At 45.4% G+C, this 16811-nt stretch overlaps 1 protein-coding gene across 17 annotated transcripts in view; it reads left to right on the top strand.

Annotated features, from left to right (window-relative positions):
* TRERF1 (transcriptional regulating factor 1) overlaps positions 1-16403 on the top strand; it is a 198301-nt gene extending 181898 nt beyond the window's left edge. For 10 of the 17 annotated variants that reach the window (XM_073904971.1, XM_073904968.1, XM_073904970.1 and 7 more), the window contains 4 exons: positions 247-414; positions 6204-6407; positions 9280-9527; positions 12681-16403. In XM_073904971.1, the coding sequence (XP_073761072.1) occupies positions 247-414; positions 6204-6407; positions 9280-9527; positions 12681-12996 (936 nt within the window). In that variant the 3' untranslated portion in view covers positions 12997-16403. The remainder of the gene's footprint in view (positions 1-246; positions 415-6203; positions 6408-9279; positions 9528-12680) is intronic. The other 7 variants (XM_025890335.2, XM_025890332.2, XM_073904975.1 and 4 more) reach the window with 3 other exon arrangements.
* The last annotated feature ends 408 nt before the right edge of the window (positions 16404-16811 follow it).

Raw genomic sequence — 16811 nt, 5'->3', positions numbered from 1 at the left:
GTATATGCATAAAGAGATTCTGGAATGAGACCCAAGAAACGAAGAAGAGGACTAGCTGTGTGGCAGGGGTCGGGGTGAGAACTGGATGGAGGGAGACGAGGCACGGAAGGAGGGTTTTCACTATCTACATTTTTTTAATTGAATTGCATACACCTATTACCTATTAGAAAATTAACTTTTCACAAAAACTTGTGGCTTGGCACATCGTGCCCTGCTGAGCTGATCTGGAGATGGCTTTCCCGGCAGGTGAAGTCTAAGACAGTGGCTCAGTGTGTGGAGTACTACTACACGTGGAAAAAGATAATGCGCTTGGGGCGGAAACACCGGACACGCCTCGCAGAAATCGATGATTCTGTGGTGAGTGAAGCTGCTCAGTCGCTGCTTATGCGGGCCCCGCTCCCGCCCCACACCCAGGTTAGTAAGTGGCTGGTGTTTGGCTTGGCTTTACTGAGGTGATCACAGGGAGCGGATGACAGTCCCGCTCCCTGGCCTAGAAATGCCAGAAGGAAGGTGGTCCTGGGTTTACCCCAGAGCTCAACGCTCAGTTCAGGAGGTGAGGGCTGGCCTGGTTTCCAAGGCAGGCAGGGCCAGGGGAGTAAAGCCAGGGTGGTCCCAGCCTTGACTTGATGGCTTATTAGTGGGTGCCCTTGACCCCCCAGGTTATCCTTTCTGATCCATCCGTGTCATAGATGCTGCTGGCCAGAGAACCAGAACCCTCGGGTTTTCCCACAGTGTCCATGAAGCATGACCTAAGAGGAGCTCTGGCCTCTAGACGGTGCCGGGACCTCTCAATTACTGAGGAATAGTTAGCAGTGTGTGTATTATTCTAATCCTTAATCACCATTTATCCCCGAGACTGATTTCCTTCAGTGGCAGACGATCCAAAGTTGTCTGCATATTCAGTATACACTAAAGACATAACATACTAAAAACGAAAGACATTGAAATCTTCTCCGAACCCCTAATGTGTGGCTTTGGTAATTATTATCACTTTTGTCCTTGTGGTTCACTCTTTTTATCTGCATCCATAACCAGGGGAAATCTAAAAGCACTGTGGAAATTACCTGCCATGCATAGGTGTGTAAAAATGGCATGTCTTATAACAGATTAGTAAACTCCAGGCTGTCACCATCGGGGAAAGTGTTTGGAATTCATGATTGTTGTGAATATCTGTAATTACACTTTCATTCCCCATAATGCCCCAGTTGTGAGTGTTAGCACATAAGTGGCTTATTTTCTTTAAGAGACACTTACATAGCCCTTTGTATGTGCTGGGCCTTGTGCTAGTCCTTTTACCAATATTGACTCATTTAATCCTCACAGCCAATTCGTGAGGTAGGGAACTAAGGTACAGAGCCTAGGTAACTTAGCCGTGGTCAAATGGCTGATGAGGATGTTCTCTGAGCCTGATTCCCTGTGTGATACTTAAGAGCAGTCAAATGCAAATTCTTTTAGGAAATATAAAAACTCTTGGACTCATTAATGCCTCAAGTTCCAGGTTCCTACTGGGAATGATCTTAGCTGTGAAATATACACACATATTTGAATTTATATTTGGACCCAGATATCAGGAAAAAATCAACATCTGCATCAGAGATGATGGTGGTCTATGTTCGCGGTTTCCCATGGTCTGAGTGGTCGAAGTAGGTGCTGTCTTATAACTGAAGAGCGTTGTTCTCACATGTGGCCTAATGTTTAAAAAAAGCAATGTGGCCTGTTCTGGCTCAATCAGCTAAACACAGTTGAGTTCCCACAGTGTAAACAACAATGCATATGTGGTGCTGTGGGTGACCTAAGGATGTTAACTAGCCTCTGGCCCTCCTGCCCCGCACCAGGAGCATATACTGAAGTTGGAAGAATATGGCATATGCAAATGGAAGCTTTAGCATGAACTCCAAACAGCGTAAGACGAGAACCAGAAAGGCCTTAGGTCCTCTCTCTCATCCAGCTCCACCATGCCCCAGGCAGGGGTTTGAGGCCCAGAGGGGAAGGGCTGCCCAAGGTCACACACAGCATTACTTTCCAGATGAGTGGACCAGACAGCAAACAAGGAGGCATGAAGAATCCTGGGCTTGCAGACCTAGGACCTGGATCCTAAGCTTACTGACCTACAAAATGGGGCAGATGGCTTAGATGATTTGGAAAGTCCCTTCCAGTCCTGAAATGTTCTGGCCTCTGTCAGAGTCATGTTTTGGAAGAAGGCAAAATCAAGAGGATATGGTTTCCTAGGGCAAATTGATGTCTTTCCAGCTATGTGTTACCAAGTGCCTAGGGGAGTTCCTGGCATAATATAGATACTCTAAATATTTGTTGAACGAATTGAGTGAACATCATTCCCAGATAGGAGTTACTGTGGATCATAGCAACAGTTCCTCTATGAACTCACTGCAGGGTGATGGGGTGAACAAGGGGATTCAGAGCAAGGGATTGCTGCTAAGGAAGATGTTACCACATAAGGAAGAGGTGCAGTCGTGGGCCAACAGGGCTCTGGAGATGTACAGAAAGGCCCAGGCCAACATGTAAACTGAGACTAAGGAGGCGAGGTTAAGATGATGCCCACCTTCTTGGGCTTATTCACCAGGAGCCAGGATTAAGTTGGATCAGGAGAGCATCCCCACCCTTGTTACCTTAAGGAGAGCAAAAAGCTATGTGCAGAGATGACTCAGGCCCATAAAAAGGAAAGAGGGAGGGAAGGAAGGAGGAAGGAAGTCTTGATTTAAGGTCAGCATGGTAGCTCACAAAAAAGGTAGCCCTTTTAGGCACAGTGAAGGCACAGTCAGCCTTCTAAGGAAAGTGTGCAAAGTAGAGATGAAAAATTGGGACCATGCAAGAAATGGGGAGGGTGCAGAAGGCACAGTCCTAGGGGTCCTGCCCTTTGTCCTCTGGGCCTGCCTGGACACCTGGGATGGCTTCCTGATCATAGGTCCGTAGTGTTTGTCCCAGATAGAACATGATGGAACACACTCAGATAGTTCAGGGACTTTTGTGGGGAGAAGGGAAAAGGAGAGTTTGTGAGGAATGGCTGCTCTTGAGGTAGCCAGAAGGCCAACAGGACACAGTAGCTTACTCAGCTGAGTAGACTTCTGGCCTGAAGCTATGATAGGTCCTTCCACCTTGGAAGCAAAAGAAGGGGACCAAGGTGGGCTCTGTTAGAGATGTAGGAGGAAAGTGCTGATCACACCTCCCTGTCTCCTACCCGCATTCATGCTCCCACTCAAGGCCAATCTGTGGATCTGGTTGTAAATTCAGCACAATTCAAGAAACTAAACGAGGAAAGTAGCTAACTTTGGAAGACAGCAGTCAGGACTCCAAGGGCCAAGCTCACCCATGGTCTAAGCACCTAAGTTACTACAACCTGGTCCACTGATGGGGGCTTGGGAAACCTCCTGCTGCCCTTCGATATTTACAGGCAGCTGTGGCCAGTGGTTTTGAGGGGTTAAGGTCTCTGTGTTTGGGCTGAAAACCTAAACAATATGCAGAGGAACACATGTTCCCCTGTGGACATTTGCTGCAGGGCCAATAAATGAAGAACGCTGAGGTTTTGAAATCAGATGGTTTAGGTTTCAATCTCAGTTCAACTTCTTTACCAGCTATGTGACCTTGGGGAAAGTCGTTCTCTGGCCAATTTCCTCATTTGTTTAAAAAAGAAAAATGTGTACAGGGTTATTGTGCGCACCAGAAATTTCACGTATATGTATGTGTGTACACATGTGTGTGTGTATATGTGTGGTACCTAATTCATAGCAGGCATTCAATATGTTTTCATCCCCATCATCATCATCATTAGTAATTGTGATGCTCAGATTTATGTCTCTGAGTAAATTTGGGCTGTCGAGCATTTGTATTTTAACTTACAAATGTCTCATAATGCGAATTCCGTTTGCATTCCTGAGAAATAAGAATATCATCCTCCTCAAGAAACTCTTACTGCAGACACTCAAGGTTTTAGGCACCAATGTTAAATATATCACCACCTCCCTATCCTGTATTTGCCCACCTTCTACCAATTTTGGAATATTATTCAGTGTTTCATTTCACAATACATCATGAAATGGCCAACTTGTTGATACAAAGTTGTACATGTTAGGGTTTTTGTCCTCCTATCTTTGTATCTCTTAGTCACTTTGGTAAGCCATATGGCTTGACGATAAATCATGTTGTGAACATGTATAGATTGCCAGTTGAAATAAAACCTATCTAAATTCCAGAGACGGATATAATCCAGTACAGTGTAATTTAATCTGTAAATTTGTGGCTATGTGGAATGTCTCTTTCTAAGAGCTTTTAAGCCAAAAAAAGGTATTGTGAGAAAATTACAATTATAACAAGCACTGTAAAACAGATGCCATTGTCATTAAAAGTTATCGTGTGATCTATTTTAAGTGCCAAGCTATAGACCATGGCCTGTGTAATAAACCAATATTGAGTCCACAGAGTTCTAGTTCTAGAAAGGAACGGAGTGAACCGTTGGAGTTTGACATAATGTGGTTTTACCTGAAACCCCTTGAGATCCAAAGATGATGGATTCACACGGGAATCAGACTATTTAAGTAAAATCAACCCTTGTGTTCTACAGTCATAATTATGAGACCTACAACTTACATATCATGAATCACTCTGTAAAATGAAGTAGGCCTACATCTGTACTCTTTGAAGTCTTTCAGCAAATGTAATCATTACTAGTTAATCGTAATTAACCCACTGGACACTGAAGCTATTTCTTAAGTACACCCTGTCACTACATCATCTCAAATATGCATGTATATGGTATTAAATGCAGAGAACAGTGGAACAGTGTCAGAATGTTAAACGCCCCATATTTGCTGGCATCGTCTTTCTCCCCTGTCCCCAATCCAAACTGGAGAGAGAAAACTTGTGGTTTCTGGATCCCAGGGTACTGCTCCACTCTTAGAAATCTTTGTCCCTTTCGGGAATTCTCGCTTCTGGGTTCTAACAATTGTAAGCTCCCCCAGAGTTACATCCCTCTCTGGGGTAAACCAAACTGGGACCCATGTGCTTTAAGCAGAGCCTGACAGACAACACAACTGACCTGTCGGGTGGAGGTGGCAGGACGTGCCTTTTGTTTTCTCATATGTAAAATGGGAGGATGTTTCTGTCTTGTTGGGTGAGACCGCAAACATGAAAATGCTTTGTAAACTGTGAAGTGCTGTGAAATAGAAGTTGGAATGAGATTGATGTAACATAGAACTCCCTTTCCCTGGGCCTCAGTCCTTCCTCAGCCTGCAGGAGCCAGCATCCCTCCATGAGGATGGAGGAAGCAGAGTAAGGTAGTTAAACAAGTAGAATGAGGGCCTCCTGCATCCCTGGCCTCCATCCCAACCCTCCCACAGTAGGATGCCAGGCTGCTCCAGTGACTTACTATCTTGTAAACTCTGAGGAAGACAGGATTTTCTGCTTTGTTCTCCACTTGGTTGCTGTTCTGAAGTAGGGGGAGGGGACAGAGTAGCAGTGAGGCTACTAATATTTTTCATGTTCTTTTTCATAGAATGCCTCTGGAAGGCATTTCTCCAAGCGCATGATGACAGTCCAAAAAAAAAAAAAAAATGCAGGGTGAGGGGGTGGGGGGTTATCTCTTCCCCTTTCCTCTCCACAAAGTTGTTGACATTCACTCTTGGATTCCATTTTGACAAGAGCAAGCAGGAGCCCGTCAGAGCACCATGGGTCCCATGCTTTCCACAGGCCATGAGTCAGATCAGACATGTGGGGCATCTCATACGGAAATGTATCATAAGGCCTGGAAACAAATCATTATATGGGTCTTTAGTCTCTCTCCAGAGGAGTTTCCACAGTATCATTCCTGCTTGAAAGCCCTCCTCACTGCTCTGGGGAGACAGAGCTGCTCACAAGCGAGTTTTAATCCATTTCAAGGTCTGCTGGTCTTGAACCAGGGGGAGAAACTCTACACACAGAAATCTCTCCTCCCTGCATTAACATATTTTTATATTATAGAAGTGGTGAGGGGACCCCAAAGTGAGGCAGGGGGACTTCCTCGACCTCAAAGCCCCAAGCGCCCAATGACCGACCTGGTAAAGGCGGTAGCCCTCCCCAGAGGGCTCCGTCCCGTTCCTTAGACAGGATCCCTGTGTTAGCCCCTCTCTCCTCTTCTGGCTGGTGGCTCTGTTTATCACTAAAAATGCCATTTGGGGATGTCCCCTCTTTTGCTTTTATTGCCTCACCACCAGACGAGTGAAGAAGAAGAAGAGTTAGAGGAGGAGGAGGAGGACCCAGAAGAAGATAGGAAATCCACGAGAGAAGAGGAGAGCGAAGTGCCCAAGTCTCCCGAGCCGCCGCCAGGCCCCGTGCTGGCTCCCGCGGAGGGGCCGCCCCTGCAGGCCCTCAGCCAGCCCTCCGGCTCCTTTATCTGTGAGATGCCCAACTGCGGGGCTGTAAGTGTCGCTGCGTCCTCGGGGGACCTGGGACTAAGAGGGCGGCGGGCTGTGCCTGGCTTTAAGGACAGGGCATTTTAGAAAGGGTGCACTTGCAGCAAGGAAAGTTTCACAGAGGAGACTCCACATTGCCATGGTTTTGTCTCCTGTCTTTTCGTTTCCTTATTCGTTCAGCCGGCAGATGTTGCTGTGCTGGGCGCTCAGGGGCCACAGAGAAGGTCCCCGCCCCCTGGGAAGCATATGATCCAGAGCTCTTCAGAGCCGCTGTGAATGGTTCTGCAGTGAGCCTTGGACTCCAGAACTTACACCCCGTGTTTCTTGGTGCCCCTCCACCCCGCGGGTCCGTGTGCCACTACGTCCTGCCCTGTAAAGCATGCATTGAAATGCCGTGGGGGAGCCCACAGAGAAGGTTTTGCCCTTTCATTACAACTTGACCCCATTCCTGGCCATCTCACCTGTCCAGAAGATTTTGCAAAGTTTCGTATTCCATCAAGTGTTACTCATTCAAATGTCATTAATCTGAAATTTGAGAAAGTCATTACAAAGATTTAGCTTAAAGGGGCGCCTGGGTGGCTCAGTCGTTAAGCATCTGCCTTTGGCTCAGGTCATGATCCCGGGGTCCTGGGATTGAGCCCCACATCGGGCTCCCTGCTCCGCGGGAAGCCTGCTTCTCCCTCTCCTACTCCCTGTGCTTGTGTTCCCTCTCTCACTGTAATATAAATAAAAGTCTTTTAAAAAATTTAGCTTAAAGTTTACCTTGGTACTCTTTGGGGAGAACCAAAAAAATTTTTACTAAGTAAATTAATCATGTAAACGGGCTGAAGGGGAGTCTGTATAATTATTGAATATAGTACATTTCAAGTACGTTGGAAATAATCGTTTAGCTAAAATAAAACAAATTTACCGTTTGATCATTCTTGGCACTAAGGAAGGCCATACAGAATCTATACTGGTCTGGTCTAAGGCTCCCATGTATTTTAAAGGATATATTTTTTTAGGCTGTTAACTTTAGACTTTCAGTCCCCCACCGGTCCCCCACTAGTCTGAATTGATGAACTTTTCCCGAATCAGATTTCTTAAAGCCAGGCACACCTGTACAGGTGCGTTCTAGAGGTACTACTCAAAAAAAATGAGAATGTTACTCCTTCACAAGAAGCCGTTTTTTCCAAGCTGGTGTACATCTTTGCTTGTATATTATACAGGACAATACTGTTTTCCAGAGTGTATTGAATGCTGCTTGAGGATTCTGTCACTTAGATGGAGAAAGCAATAGTCTTTAAAATATTTAGATCCTAAAGCAGAAATTCACTTGATTAACGTCTGAGAAAAAAATGAAAGAGTAAGAGAAAAAGATACATACATTTTACATTAGCTGCGAAGAGAACATAAGAAATTGCTAGCTTGTTTCTGTCTTTGATGTTTAATGACCTGGAAGTGTCACCGCATCATTTCCATTTTGTGCAGAGCGCTTCCGTTCAGGGATGGTTAAGGTGTGACTTTAAGTGACAATATTTCTGGGTGAATTTGTTTAGAAATTCACTGTTTCGTCAGTTCATAGTTTTGGTGTACGGTAAATCCTTGACTGGAGTGGGAAGTCATCTTTCACTTTTCCCAATCAGAAATGCTCAGCAAGCTGGATTTTTTTTTAATGATTTTTAAAATTCACAGGGAAAAAGCATGTTGGTTTTATTCCTTGCCTAAGCCTGGAGGTTTGGGTTGCTAAATCAGCCATAGATTTATTTTTTTCCCCAGTAAGACCATAAACAGAACTCATGAATTTCACACAGAGCAAGCTCCATGGGTATGGCTGTTAGCTGATGTGTTTAACAAGCTGGAAGTCGGGGCTCTTTGAATTCAGGGGAGTGGATTGCATCTCTTTACAGTAGCGGTGCTCGACTGGGAATGACTTTGTTCCCCAAGACCCTTTGGCAATGTCTGGAGACATTTATATCACATCTGGAGAGGTGCTGTTGGCTTCTCCTGGGCAGAGGCCAGGGATGCTGCTAAATATCCTACTTAACACGGGGCCCCCCTCCAACAAAAACTATCCGGCCCCAAATGTCAGTCATACTGAGGTTGGGAGAACCTGCTTTATGGCAAGTTTCAAAAGACTGTCCAGGTTCGTCCTGCCCCTTTTTATCATCCCGCAGTAAAATTTGGGAGTCTGAAACATTGCTTTGACAATTGGCCACTGATTGAGGCTTGGACGTAATATATAGAATTTATCAGAGCAGCTCATCAGTGTCTTTCCAACTGTGTTTCTTGGGGTGCTAAGGCTTTCCGTGCTGGGGAGATAGAGCTGAGCAAATTGGCTCACTTCCGGGGTGCTGCCTCTATTTCGGCCAGAGCACCTCTGCTTTTAACTTTGAGCTTTTGAGCAAGACTTGATTTGTTTTGATTTGTTTTTCTTAAAGTAAAGGAAAGAAAGGAAAGGGGAGGAGAAAAGAAAAGGGGGGCGGGGCAGGGAAGGGGAGGTCATTTCCAACTTAAAAAAAAAGAGTTTGAAAGCTGGCCACCTCCCTCACCTTACAGATGGAAAAAAAAAAAATCAGGTGTACAGAGGGGAAACAGCCCAGCGGCCCTCCCTGTGAGGCAGAGGTGCTGGATCTCGCCCCCCAGTGCCCTGACTGCTAGACGGCAGCTCTGTCCTTCAGACTGTGCCGCACGCAGTACTTCCTGTCTTCCGGTTGTAACAACGATGTGTGTGTGTTTTTTTTTTTTTTAGGGGCGCGGTGGTAGTATTTGACCTTGACCTTTTCATGCCTGTGTCCAAAGTTTGCTTACTTAAAACCCCCGCCCGCCATCATTAGACACTGTTTCAAGTACCTGTGTTTCACCACTGAGTAACTAATAACCCTAATTTCCTTTTCAGGACTGTAGATGTCATGTCACTCCCTTTCTTCCCCAGGTGTTCAGCTCCCGACAGGCACTGAACGGCCACGCCCGCATCCACGGTGGCACCAACCAGGTGACCAAAGCCCGGGGGGCCACCCCCTGTGGGAAGCAGAAGCCGGGCAGCACCCAGAGCGGGTACTGCTCGGTGAAGAGCTCCCCCTCTCATAGCACCACCAGCAGCGAGACAGACCCCACCACCATCTTCCCCTGCAAGGAGTGCGGCAAGTACGTGCAATTGGACCGGGCACTGAGTCTGAGTTCCTGATGAATCATTGCTCTGGGGAGGCCGGGCCAAGATGCTCTGAGGTTCCTTCAGCTAGAAAAAGAACCCAGTGTCTCCAAATACTCCCTCGTATCATCCTTGCGGTCTGCACAGAGCCTCAGGGTGGGTGGACCTCGTCTCTGACTCAGAATACGGTCATTCTGATATCCTCATGCCTAATAAGGACAGAGAACTTCAGGGCAAACCTCTAGTAACAAAAACTTCACTCTTTTTCAGAAATGGTGGGTGGGACTTAGATTCCCACTCCATCCCTTCACACCCAAACCGTAGTCACGAGTGGGGCTTTCTTTCCATTGCTGCTTAGTGATTTGAGAATGGCTCTGAAACACCTATCAGGAACTGTCTTCCCACCACTGGCTCTGGCCTGTGTCGGGGCAGACATCACTAACTGATTGCTGCACTCTTCGCTATCATCTTAAGACAGGACCTCAAATCTTTTCCATCGGAATGCTTCAAGCAGGCATAACCGATGGATTGGGATGACTCAGGAGATAAAGCCTATTTGTCATGCCTGTCCTTTTATGTATAATTTAAGACAACTAAGAGAGAAAAACTGGCAGTAGGCAGTAATATAATAACATCTAACGCTTGCTGGGCACTCATTTTGTGACAATACTTTATGGCAGGAGCTCATCTTAATCCTCACACAGAAACCACATGTGATGCAGGGGCTGTCTTTATCCTTGTCATACAAATAAAGATTCAAAGTTAGGTAACTATGACTTGCCTCAGGTCACACCCCCAATGAGAGCAGAGCTGAGATTTGGACCCATCTCTGTTGAAGGGCAGAGCCCGGGCTCCTGACCACTGCTCCATGCTATTGGTCTGTTTATTTTAGGTGGAAAATATCACTGATGATAAGATGCACAGCGTTCCTTCCCACAGCATCCAGTGTAGAATTCTGCTTCTCAGTGAGTCCGCCTGACTTGGAGGGGTTGTCATGAGTGACTTCCTTTAGCCTCCCTAGTTGTATGAATGAGGCCAACTGGGACCTCTGCTTATAATACTCATTAGGCTATTTCACACAACTTACCAGTCCCTGCCACTTATCAGGTACTATTTGCCTGGGACGGTTTTAAAGGATTTGCACAGGTATTGATTCACCTAATCTTTAGTGCAATAGGGTAGACAATTTTAGTAGCTGCTTTTTTGACGAGCTGAGAAAATAAGGCACAGAAAGGGTGAGGTCTTTGTCACAGTGCACATCTGAGTCGGGATGCAGGCTCTGCAGCCTGACCCAGGCCGGCGCTCTCAGCCTCTGAGTGAACCTAACTCCGTCTGGTGGCACTCGCCACGGTGAGGTGGAATTAGAACAGTCTTCTCTCTGTGAAGCACAGGGATGGGGGAGATGGCTAGTTTAGGCCCCCTGTGTTCTCATACCCTTCAGAACCATGACAAAGCATCACCTTCATCTTATCACGGAGAAGTGAGCCCCCAGATGGATCATTAGGCTTCCTGACTTGAAGGAACCATCTTCAGGCTGATGCCCTTTATCTCCCATCTCTCCCCTGAGGGAGCTAACACCTCCACTCACTGGGCTACACACAGGCCACAACTCTTTATCCCACCAGGTGGAGACAAAGAACATTTTAACAAACCAGAATTAGCATCTTGAGCTTTCTGGCTGTCTCTCAGTGACATCCATTAAGTGTTTTCCTTGTCTTTGTTTTTATGTTGCTTGGGACCTTTTAATACCATAACTCCAGTTAAGACTTTGTGGAAAATAGAAATATTTTCTGTGGTTTTCCGGAGTAGGAATAACAGGCAAATGTTTGCAGAATGCCTGTTTTAGCTGCTGAAATTATGTTCATTACATGAAACACTTTCAATACGGGCAATTGTGATTCATCAACTCTGCTTGTCTTAGAAATCAGAGGTTTTTTTTCATTTCCCTTTATGAGCTCAGGAATGAATGCAGGGTATTTGTGCCACCCCCTCTCCCGAAAGAGGCAGCCTCACATCTGGGCAAACAGTTTCTGAAAAAGGTTCAGGGAGAAATATTTAAGGCTTTGCAGGCCATACAACCATTCAGTCACCGCTATTCAGCTGTACCATTGCCAGGCAGAGCAGCCATAGACGGTCCATAAGCAAATAGACACGGCCGTGTTCCAATAAAACTTTATTTACAAAAATTCAGTGGGCTGGATTTGGTCCACTGACCATGGTTTGCGGGCCCCTTGTCTTGGAGTTTCTCAACCTCAGCAGTGACATTTAGGTCTGATCAGTCCTTGTTTGTGGAAGAGGGGGCCGCCCTCCATGCTGTAGGATATGTAGCCACCTCCCTGGCCTCTGCCCACTGGATTCGAGAAATACCATCTTACCCCTTGAGTTGTGACAGTCAAAAATGTCTCCAGATATCAACAAGTGTCCCTGGGGAGGCAAAACCACCCACAGCTGAGAACTACTATTTCCTTCTAAAGCTAAAAGGAGGAAATTATGACAATATGATGGCCAATGAGAAGGGATCTTAGGTGAAAAGGAGTAGTGGGTGTAGCTCAGAAGTCAGGTACAATAAAGATGGAATGGGGGGCATTGGATTTGGCCACACAGAGTGACGGGTGGCCTTGAGCAGAGGGTTGGGGCTGCAGTGGAGGGGACAAGAGTCCAGTTGGAGAGGGTGGAGGGAAGAGGAATATACCAAGTGTGAAGAATCAGGTAGAGCCTTCAAGAAATTTGTGGAAGAACAGGGACAGAAGCCAAAGGCAGATGATGCGTTTTATTATGGGAACTATGAGAGCTCAGCAGCATGCTTGAGGGATTCTCAGATTCTGCGATTCTGTTGGGACGAGGCGAGAAAGGGGGAAGCTAAAGGAGGCGAACAGCATGTGCTGCCCACCACAGATGGACAGGAAGACCTTTGAGAACTCCCCCTCCATTGTCACACTGTACGTGTGCTCCCGTCCCCATCCCCTCTCCCTTGTAATGCTCGGAGAGGGCAGGCAACAGGAGTGGAGGTCCTAGGTGGCCCAGGGACTCCCGACAAAGCCACCCAGACCAGATGTTAGACCACGCAGCCCCTATTCCCTGTAGGGCACCCGGATTTCCAAGAACTCCAATCTCCTCAGTTTCACACGCTTCTTTTTCTTCATCTTTAGAGTCTTCTTCAAGATCAAAAGCCGTAATGCGCACATGAAAACACACAGGCAGCAGGAGGAACAGCAGAGGCAAAAGGCTCAGAAGGCAGCTTTTGCCGCCGAAATGGCCGCCACTATCGAGAGGACCGCGGGGGCGCCGGGGCTGCTGCCCCTGGACCAGCTGAGCCTGATCAAACCCATCAAGGACGTGGACCTCCTCGATGGCGACGTGGTCCAGCAGTTGGGAGGCGTCATGGAAGAGGCTGAGGTCGTGGACACGGATCTCCTCTTGGATGACCAAGATTCGGTTTTGCTTCAGGGTGACGCGGAACTATAAAGCCCCGCTTGTCACGCAGAGACAGCCAGCACCCACGGCCTCCGTCTTCGTTAATCAGGAAACCCGGACTCCCTGCTCGCTTTGTAACCATTTTAAACTACCTGTTTAAAAAAGTGGTCGTTTCATTCAGGTTTAGGAAAAAAAAATTTTTTTTTTCAGTTTCTTTTCCTTTTATTTAAAAAAAAATCAATGTTTCTGTGGGAGGTTGGAGGGAATAAATAATTGGCACAACTCTATTTAAGAGGTGTTTCATCTGGGCTACATTCCTACGAACTCATTCCTGGCAGGGAATAAACCTGACCTTCAATGTTCTTTTGCTTTCAGATGTCAACCATCCTTGCTGCCTTTGATCCCAAAGCTTGCCGTGAGCGTGTGGATGCGTGTGCGTGTGTGAAGCAGGCTACCCTCTTCGTGTTGGGGCCTTGGGCCATCCTTTCCCACTAAGAGTTATTTTTGTTCTGTTCTGACCTCATTCTGTGGTTTGCAGTGAACCCGGAGTCTCTGCCAGGAGATTCTGTGCTAAGGGGTAACTTTCCAGTGAGCAAAAAGCAAGCGCTCGTGTGACACGGCTTTCCTCTAGCACATACACCATTTGGAAAGTTGACCAAATGTGAAAATAAGTTTTCTCCCTGCCTCGCCTGTGTCCGTTGGCCTGTTTCCAGGAGTACTGTACAATTTCAGGCTTTCACTCCAATGCCCTGCTTTACGGAGGACCTGGTTCCTAGAGCAAGTGCGTCCTCTTGCCTGCTCCCCGGGGAACTAGTTGGTTCCGATTCGTGGATTGGCAGAGTCATGTCCCAGCTTGAGCCATCTAGAGGAAAACAACCCCAACCATGAAGTTGCCAGGGCTGTTTAGGGAGAGTGGTTGAGGGGCACACATTCTGGAACACCAAGAAGTGTTCTTTTGCCCCAAAACTACAGACTGGAAGAGCCCCTTTTTTGCAACACTGTTAATGGTCCATGGAGTTCTGGAATTACTTTGTACCACTTGGAAGTACTGTGAAACTTCATTCGCTGGGATTTTGCTGTCATTCACCTTTGCTGGACTGTTTCCTAACCAATTTAATAGCAAATACAAGTGAAATAGCATTAAAGACCAACAATAATGGTTTCAGATACCACTCTAGGTACCAATATTTGCATTCAAACAAGGAATGTATTCATTCAAGTCATTTACCAAAGCACTTCTAGAATTCTCCAAGCTACAGAACTCTGCTCTGCTTCTTCCTGTCCCTATAGCAGGGTTGCTGTTTGTACTTGAAGGTAATAAGCCTGTAATCCTTCAAAAATGGCATTTAGCTCAGGCTTTTGAGCTGAGTCAGACTGCCCCCTCCCCCGTTGGGGCAAATTAGCTTGTGTCTTCAGACTGGGACGCAGCCCAGCAGAGAGGACCGCCCCTGGAGGCCTTCCCTTGAGCATTAATGCTGCCTGACTCCCGGAAGGAGGGCTGTCAGGCCTTGCCCTACCCCAGGTAGGCTGGTTCCCCCAGCTGGTGTAGGTGTGGCCCATCGTGCCAGGCTACTCCGCGGGCACATTAATTAATAGCTTGACATTAGAGAGAATGTCAGCAGAAGTATGAGGACAGGACCTGAGCATCTTTGAAGTTTGACTCTGGCAGAAGCATTTTAGCACACACTGCAGCCCACCCCGGCTCCGCAGAGGCAGTGTTCTCTGAATCTCAGGAAAGCCACGGACGGAAGATAAATATAAAGGTTCTTTTCGTTTCCATCATTCTGTTTTCAGAAAAAAAGTTCTTGGCAGTTTCATTCATCCTTTCTTATAAGGCAAAAAGAAAGGTTTTATTTGCTGCCATTTTAGACAGGTTATTCTCTCGTCTGTTTCGAGTTAGAACTGCCTAGGCAGTGTGCATCAACTCTGTGGCAGAATTGTTCCAGAAGCATTCCGTAAGATCAGCTGATTTGATTGCGTCTGTCCCGGTGACTGCTTCCCCCTGCGTGTGCCGGCGTCTGAGAGTGATTCTGGAATGGTTCCGCTATCGGGTCTATGAAAGCTTATCTATCAAAGGAGCAAACACCCAGAAACATGTTTATAAAGCAAATGTACTTGCTGTGTTTGGAGACTTGCCCAGCCGTTCCAGTTTTAAACATTAAAAATAAACTGAGTTGCCAAGGCAAAAAATGTAATGCACAATTTAATTTTGATTTTTCATGCAGTATAATGTAAGCATCTTTGACTTGAAATAACCAAAGAACTCCTCCTTAACGAGACAGTTCAAGTTCCTGAAGAAGTATTTCTTGACAATATCAACTTAAAGAATTGACTTCATGGTAAAATATTGCACTTATTTTCCTTCTGCAATGATTCTGCCTGCATGTATGTGTTCTGTTTTTGCTTCTCTCACCCTCCCTGCCCCAAAGAACTTCTCTTCCTAAAGATTAATGTCTTCAACACCGTTACTGTTTACTATCAGATGGTTTTTCATTAGTGAATTTAGACCTCTTTGAGAAAGCTTGTATATAAAAAGTTAACAGATATATTTTATGGAAAAACCCATCTTATTTTCAAATATATTTAACTGCTGTTATATTTTATTAGAGGAAGGTTGTAAATATTTTCTAGGAGTTCTATTGTAAAGAAAAGTATTTTTGAAAAAAATTAATGTAATAAAAACGAAAACATTTTTAAATAGTGTTGTGATTGCTTCCTGTTCTGGCTTCGTTATGTTCTATTCTCAGCAAATGACTTGCATGCCTTCCCATTTCAGGATGTAATTTATTCAAGTTTGCACTATTATAAGTTGACATCATAATATTTAGTGTACTTAACTGTATTTTCCCCGGAATGCAGGTCCCTTGGTCCGTATCCAAAGCACTATGTATTAGCATCTTCATAATTTTTTCTTTTGTAATGTGTGTATTTTTAATAAGGATTTTATGTAACATTTTGGCAAAGAGAGGGCAGTATTTTCTAGTGAATTTTATAATACATTTTGCTAAAAATGTTTCTTCCTAGGTCAGTTTTTGTTAAGGTGAACCAAAAGTCTTATTTTACCAGGGGCTTAAAAAAATAAAAAGTTTGAAGCTTGAAAGCAAAGTTATATTTAAACATCATATGTAACAAACAAATAAAGATGTTTTATAGACTTGTCCTAAAAAGGTGCATTCCTTCAAAATAAAACAGGCATTCTAGGTTGGTTTTTTCCCCTAGAGTTGAAAGCATTTTTTTTTTAAAGTTCTCACAATCCTTTTTTCAGAAAGAGAGCCAGAAGAATTTTACTTAAAAGGTTCCAGTCATTAACCTTCTCAGAAATTTATTATAGTTCCTATAGATAGGCATTCATTAAACAGAGATGTAACCAAATAGACACTGTCCTATTTATTTGTGAAAACCTGATTCGATACTGCATCAGTTGCTCTGAAAATAAAATGTTATCTTTTTGAGTTTCATTTGGCTTAAACATTCCTTCTTTCTAGCCACTGAAATGACTTCTCAATGCTGGATAAATGCTAATTTACCTGTTAGTTGGCTTCTGTAGACCGGTTTAGAGGTCTGCTGATGAGATTTAATGGCTCATTAAAGTGCCCCCTACACACATCCTAGAGGCCAGGACATGAGCCCCTTGACGGGTTGGTGGTCTCTACACCATACTGCCCAGGCTGCAGCTTAGGGGGCTCAGTATCACACACGGGTAGCTCACCGTGAACTTGCCACAAAGTCCCGTCCACCCTGGTGTATATGCATTGCTAGTCTGGATTTCCAAATTCTAGAGTATGTTTACTTTTTAATGACTAAAAACAAACCTGGGGTGCCACCCACGTGCCCCAATAGATAAATCTTTGAATTTATTTATTCAA

This window comes from Callorhinus ursinus, unplaced genomic scaffold (assembly GCF_003265705.2).
Source record: "Callorhinus ursinus isolate GAN/ISIS: 27379988/994484 unplaced genomic scaffold, GSC_fseal_2.0 scaffold22, whole genome shotgun sequence".
Taxonomy (NCBI): Eukaryota; Metazoa; Chordata; class Mammalia; order Carnivora; family Otariidae; genus Callorhinus; species Callorhinus ursinus.
This window is presented reverse-complemented; position numbering and strand designations above follow the sequence as displayed.